This window comes from Bos indicus, chromosome 17 (assembly GCF_029378745.1).
Source record: "Bos indicus isolate NIAB-ARS_2022 breed Sahiwal x Tharparkar chromosome 17, NIAB-ARS_B.indTharparkar_mat_pri_1.0, whole genome shotgun sequence".
In the NCBI taxonomy this organism is placed as follows: Eukaryota; Metazoa; Chordata; class Mammalia; order Artiodactyla; family Bovidae; genus Bos; species Bos indicus.
In genome coordinates this window covers 47,007,918-47,014,745 of record NC_091776.1, presented here as the reverse complement: position 1 = coordinate 47,014,745, position 6,828 = coordinate 47,007,918, and the positions used below count along the sequence as shown (strand labels likewise).

Here is a 6,828-nt window from a genome sequence, read left to right as displayed (position 1 = left end):
TTTGAAAGCTGCCTCGGCCGGGGACCCACCATAAAAATCAGGAGAGATAAGCCCCTAGCCTGACTTAGACCAGCCCACCCCTTCCTCCGGCCAGTCTCCGAACTTCCAGTAACCCCGGCGCCCTTGGGCTGCGGGGGACGAGGCCGGGGGCGCCCCGAGAAAGGGAGCGCAGGCGGGGAGGCGACGGGAGGCCAAGTTGGAGGCTGGCGCAGAAGGCGAAGGAGCAGCGGGCGGGACGCACGAGAGGGCGGCGACGCGGGGCCGGAGGCCGGGGCGGTGGCAAGATCTGGGGGCCGGGCGCTGCGCTTTCTCATGCAAAGCAGCGGCGGGGCGGGGCGCGCGGCACGGGGGCGGGGCCTGTCAGCGCTCTGCTTTTTCCCACTTTGCCTGTTTGCGAGACTGCTCAGCCCGGGACCGGACTCCGAACGGCTGCGGGCCGAGCCGGGCCGAGGCCGGCGCGGGGAGGGCGGAGCCGCCGCGAGTCGCCGGCTCCGGTGCGCCCGCGCCGCCCGCCCTCTCCGCGCGCTCCCACGAGAAGCCAAAGTTTGCGGCGGCGGCGGCCGTGAGTTGCAGCCCAAGCCGGGTCGCGCGCCGAGAGCTGCGGGGCTCCTCTCGCTTCCCGGTATTGTTCGCAAACTTTGCTCCTCTCTTCAGCGGCTCCACCTCGGCGGAGGCGGGCGCGGAGAGCGGGGCCGGGGGGCGCTGTGCGCACCGCTCGGGCGGGGCTGGGCTGGGCAGGGCGGGCATGGGCGGGAGCCGGAGCGGGGACGAGGAGCCGGGGCCGGCAGCCCGAGCCTGGGAGCGGCTGCTCTGAGGGCGGCGGACCTCCCCGCCGGGGCACCTCCGACGCCACCATGCAGCGTCCGGGCCCCCGCCTGTGGCTAGTCCTGCAGGTGATGGGCTCGTGTGCTGCCATCAGCTCTATGGACATGGAGCGGCCGGGCGACGGCAAGTGCCAGCCCATCGAGATCCCGATGTGCAAGGACATTGGCTACAACATGACCCGCATGCCCAACCTGATGGGCCATGAGAATCAGCGCGAGGCCGCCATCCAGCTGCACGAGTTCGCGCCGCTGGTGGAGTACGGCTGCCACGGCCACCTCCGCTTCTTTCTGTGCTCCCTGTACGCGCCCATGTGCACCGAGCAAGTCTCCACCCCCATCCCCGCCTGCCGGGTCATGTGCGAGCAGGCCCGGCTAAAGTGCTCCCCGATCATGGAGCAGTTCAACTTCAAGTGGCCCGACTCCCTTGACTGCAGCAAACTCCCCAACAAGAACGACCCCAATTACCTGTGCATGGAGGCGCCCAACAACGGCTCGGACGAGCCCGCGAGGGGCTCGGGCATGTTCCCGCCGCTCTTAAGGCCGCAGCGACCCCACAGCGCGCAGGAGCACCAGCTGAAGGATGGGGGGCCGGGGCGAGCCGGCTGCGACAACCCGGGCAAGTTTCACCACGTGGAGAAGAGTGCGTCGTGCGCGCCGCTCTGCACGCCCGGCGTGGACGTGTACTGGAGCCGCGACGACAAGCGCTTCGCGGTAGTCTGGCTGGCTGTCTGGTCCGTGCTCTGCTTCTTCTCCAGCGCCTTCACCGTGCTCACCTTCCTCATCGACCCAGCGCGCTTCCGGTACCCCGAGCGCCCCATCATCTTCCTGTCCATGTGCTACTGCGTCTACTCGGTGGGCTACATCATCCGCCTCTTTGCGGGCGCCGAGAGCATCGCCTGCGACCGGGACAGCGGACAGCTCTATGTCATCCAGGAGGGCCTGGAGAGCACGGGCTGCACCCTGGTCTTCCTGGTCCTTTACTACTTCGGCATGGCCAGCTCCCTGTGGTGGGTGATTCTCACCCTCACCTGGTTCCTGGCCGCGGGCAAGAAGTGGGGCCACGAGGCCATCGAGGCCAACAGCAGCTACTTCCATCTGGCCGCCTGGGCCATTCCGGCCGTGAAGACCATCCTGATCCTGGTGATGCGCCGGGTCGCGGGGGACGAGCTGACCGGCGTCTGCTATGTGGGCAACATGGACATCAACGCCCTCACCGGCTTCGTGCTCATCCCCCTGGCCTGTTACCTCATCATCGGCACTTCCTTTATCCTCTCGGGCTTCGTGGCCCTTTTCCACATCCGGAGGGTGATGAAAACGGGTGGGGAGAACACGGACAAGCTCGAGAAACTCATGGTGCGGATCGGGGTCTTCTCCGTGCTCTACACGGTGCCGGCCACTTGTGTGATTGCCTGCTACTTTTACGAACGCCTCAACGTGGAGTACTGGAAAGTCCTGGCCACGCAGCACAAGTGCAAAATGAACAACCAGACTAAAAACCTGGACTGTCTGATGACCACCTCCATCCCCGCGGTGGAGATCTTCATGGTGAAGATTTTCATGCTGCTGGTGGTGGGCATCACCAGTGGCATGTGGGTCTGGACATCTAAGACTCTGCAGTCCTGGCAGAACGTTTGCAGCCGCAGGTTCAAGAAAAAGAGCCGGAGAAAACCGGCCAGCGTGATCACCAGCAGTGGAATTTACAAAAAAGCCCAGCATCCCCCCAAAACCCATTTGGGGAAATATGAAATCCCCGCCCAGCCTCCCACCTGTGTGTAAATGGGGCTTGGAGGGATGGCAGGATTGGAAAACTTTCCCAGAGAGGATTCAGTGGCTGTCAGAGCCAAAACATGGTGCTTTTCTCTGTTGGTTGGTTGCTTGTTTTTTTTTTTTTTTTTAATAAAAGTAAAAGAAAAAAAAATAAAAAGTTTTTACTCTGAAATTCAGGATGCTGTGATACACTGAAAGTCCAAATGTACTTAAAGGGCATGGTTTTTGTTTTCTGCGAAGGAGAGCCCTCCCAGTTAAATAGCCTCTTGTGTAACTAATTTGTGGTAGCATAGTTGATTCAGGCCCCCAGAAGAAAACTTTTGTTTAGAACCTTCCATAAATATACATCTGTATGTTTGAGTTGGCTTTGCTATCCATTTACAAATCAGGGAAGAGATAACTTCTTTGCAAATTAAAGAGCCTCTGCTGAGTTGCAAAGAGGGAGAGATATGCCATCTCTTGCAGGCTAGCCATCCCAGGGGCCCACCCTCTGAAGGCCGCTTGTAGACAGCAACTACTGTGCAAACAGGAAGAAAGAGAAGGCCTGACAGCTCAGCACGCTCCAGTGGATGTGGAGTCCCTTAAAATAGACTCCAGCCTCCACAAACGGGTCTTTCTCCCAGATAGAAACTTCCATCTAACCTCATATTGGTACAGTGCCAACGATGTGCAATACATTTCTTTTTCTTTCCATAAAAATCAAAAGAGAAACAAGTATTTTGCTGTAGTAAAGACAACAAAAGAAGTATGCTAACAAAAGAACTAAGGGGCCCAGCCCTCAGAACCCTTTTAGTTTTACAGTTTGTGGCTTTTTAATGGAAACCAAGCCTATGTGATACACGTTTGGACTGATTTGTAGAAGGGTTGGGGGGGGGGCGGAGAGGGGAGAGGGATGATTCAAAAGTGCCCAAAGGGCTTATTGACTCTTTCTATTATTAAACAAATGGTTTCCATGAATAGAGCCCAGAAGCCTGTCTACAAAAGGTGGAGTTAATTCTCCTCACCAGGAGGTGCCAGGAAAGAGTGGTCTTGCTGGTGTCTATTTGTCATATATGATATTTTTCATGCTCCACTATTTTATTAAAAATAAAAAATGTTCTTTAGTTTGGTGCTGGTCCCTTGTGTGTTGTGATGGGACCCTTCTCTGAGTGGGAAGAACAGAGAAAACTTTCTCCCTCTGTTTACTTTTCATGCAAATCCCGAGTGTGCATTTCTGTCTACAGATCATTGGTTATCTCTGTGAAATGGCAAATGGACAGATTCCAAAGTGGGCAGAATGATTTAATTTCAGGCTGCAGAGGAATTACATGCAGGAAGCGGGTATGGTTGGAAGTTGTCTCTGACTCTGGGTGGCAGGATGCAAGGGCCGCCCAGTTTTAGCCCAGTTCATTAAACAGCATCTTGGATATTAAGCATGGATACAGGCTTGTGCCCCTTGACTAGCGTCTGGAGAATGGATCCAGCCAATTAGGAGAATTAAATCAGAGTAGGGCTCCGTTGACCTGCTAAAGTCAAAGTGTACAGAGAGAAAATGGTATACAACCATCCAAAGTATGCTGGTTTCCCACAAACACCTGGACACATTTACAATACAGATTGTAGATCAGGATAGGATAAAATAATCTGCTAAGGGTGGTGAGTCATTAAGGGGAAGCTAATCAGCTTTGTGCTTCATTGTGCTTGCTTCTCCTCCGGTATTTGCTGCCTAAGTTGTGTAGCTGTAAAGATTTGAAGTGAGTCAGAGTCAAGCTGGTCTGGGGCACAGCTAAACTCAGGTTCTAACCAGAAGGACCCAAGGGCAGAGTTTGGACCAACTGCTGTGGGAATCTGATAGAACAAACCCAGCCATCCCTGGGTCATCCTGATGTCAAGCTCCAGGCTGAACAAAGACCTCTTAAGAATTTGGAGCATTTATTAACACTTATTAATGATGGACAGAAGCCTGCAGTCAGGGTATCTTGTTTCCTGAAAATGGTGTTTCGGAATGAAGCCTGATGACCCAGACTATCCTTGCATCAACAAAACTAGAATTGAACAATGGTCTAAATAATTCTTTGTGAGGGGTGGGAAGGGGTTCCACGTAGCATGCAGGAGTGAGGAGCATGGATGATTTGGAACCGAGTTCGAGAAACACCAAGTAGGTAGGTTAAGTAAGGTAAAATCCAGAATAGCCTTCAGTGCATTAAAAAAGAAAAAAGGTTTTTAAAAAAATGTTCACAAGTAGAAACTTCTATGTTGATTATTTCCAAACAGATCTTGAAAAGACTAAAGACATTTATGTACATGTGTATGTATGCTTGCCTTGCTCCCTTTGATAACTCTTAGGAAAAATAAAAATGACATTTCTGGAATAGAGCTTGGGAAAGTCGAGAAAGATAACTATCGGAGCACTGTGGTGAGTGTCTAAGCTGGGTATGAGCTTAAAATACTCAGTTCTAAAATCATTAGACTATTCAGTGGTTTTGGGTCTGCCCCTGTTCAGGTGTGTAGGCTTCAGACGGTATTCCCAAAGAAAACCAAGTTTAAGAGCATCCACAAGTGACTTTGCTGTTGTTTAGAGTGTATTTCAGTGCGAATTTATCCCTCAGACTACAGTGACTTTGTTTACAAATGTCAGCGGGTTTTACCCTTTCCTTGTGCTTGGAGCATTGGGGTGCCTCATCTCCCAGTGGTAATTACAAGTAGCAGAGATTTTTAAGTAAACTGCGCACTCTCTCTAGGACTGAAATCTGACCCTGGGTCTCATACAGAAGGTGAATTTTAGGAAAAGCACCCAGGCCTAAAAGTTAGAAAGCAGCCAAAGCATCCTGCTAGCCCTTGGATTCTCCAGCTCAATGAAGGATTTCCAAAAGAAATGTTGACTGCCTTCATTTGGAGATTTCTCAGCGTCAGAGGCCGTGGCCTCAGCTCCAGGAAAATGGAAATCTGTCTTGGGTTACAGATCTGAGGGGTGACATCTTGGTTAGAAGAGCCTCAAAGAATGTGATGGCCAAGGTCACGCTGCCATCCACATCCATCCATTCCTTCCCTCATTCATTCCCTCATCTACATATCAGCGTGCCTGCGTGCTCGGTTGCTCAGTCGTGCCTGACTCTTTGCAACCCCATAGACGGTAGCCCACCAGATTCCTCTCCATGGATTTCCAAGGCAAGAATACTGGAGTGGGTTGTCATTTCCTACTCCAGGGGATCTTCCTGATCCAGGGATCAAACCCAAGTCTCCTGCATTGGCAGGCAGATTCTTTAACCACCAAACCACCTGGGAAGCAAACGTCTCACTACCTAAAAAATGCCAGAGTCTAGGAGACAGAGAAGCAGGCTTTGGCTTGGAGAAGTTCACAGCCTGGTTGAGAAGACCTGCATAGCTATAATAGGAGCTTATGTGTGACATGTGTTTCTATTTTGCGTCATGGAGGCCTCTTGAAATTCACAGAAGGCAGAAGATTCAAGACATATAATTTCACAGCACAGTGAAATTGCAGGGACCTGTTGATGGCTAGAGCAGAAGTTATGAACGGGTGAGGACCTAGACTGTGCCCAGCACCTAGCAGGAGGCCTCAGAGTCGTAACAGTAACTATTGATACAACAATAACAGTGATAGTCATATGTAGCAGACCTTTCAGAACACTTCCTGTGTGCTGAGTGCTTGACAGGGACTGTCTCTTTTAACTGCCAGGACAATTCAGGTAGGTATTTGTATTAGCCCCACTTTATAGATGAGGACTCCAAGGCACAGAGAGGTTATGTAAACTCCCAGGGTCACACAGCAAGTAATTAGAGCACGGGATAGGAACGGGGTAGTCTAATAGGTCCTGGACCACTGGTTCAAAAAGTGATGAATGAATGAATGAATGATAGCACTTTATACCAGTTACTATGCTAAGCACTTTACATGTATTCATTCAATTCTTTAGCAAATTTTGGTGGAGCTATTCTCATCCCCCGTATCAGATGAGGAAATTAGAGCACAGATAAGTCACTTGGCCAAGGCCACAGGGGTAGCAGGCAGGCAGCCCAGAATGTGAACCCTGGCTGTGTGCGTCCGAGCCTGCCTCTCTGACCATTAGGCCCTCCTACCGCTCTCAGTGGTTCTGAGGACTTTGCGTGAACCAGATCATTTCATCTTCACAGCAGCCGTCCATGCCTTTGCTGCAAGCAAAAGAGGCACAAGATCACATTGGCAAAGTACAAAGCTCCCTTTGCCAGCATGGGAGAATGGAAGAGCAGAGGGTGTGAC

At 52.2% G+C, this 6,828-nt stretch overlaps 1 protein-coding gene across 1 annotated transcript; it reads left to right on the top strand.

The window, feature by feature from the left end:
* The first annotated feature begins 761 nt into the window (after nucleotides 1–761).
* FZD10 (frizzled class receptor 10) lies at nucleotides 762–3,694 on the top strand. Its single transcript, XM_019978093.2, has one exon. The coding sequence runs from the start codon at nucleotides 855–857 to the stop codon at nucleotides 2,598–2,600; it is 1,746 nt and encodes a 581-aa protein (XP_019833652.2). The 5' UTR covers nucleotides 762–854; the 3' UTR covers nucleotides 2,601–3,694.
* The last annotated feature ends 3,134 nt before the right edge of the window (nucleotides 3,695–6,828 follow it).

Bases quoted from the DNA above. Each gene is read 5' to 3' on its own strand.
- FZD10 (XM_019978093.2), top strand. From the start codon at position 855: ATGCAGCGTCCGGGCCCCCGCCTGTGGCTAGTCCTGCAGGTGATGGGC.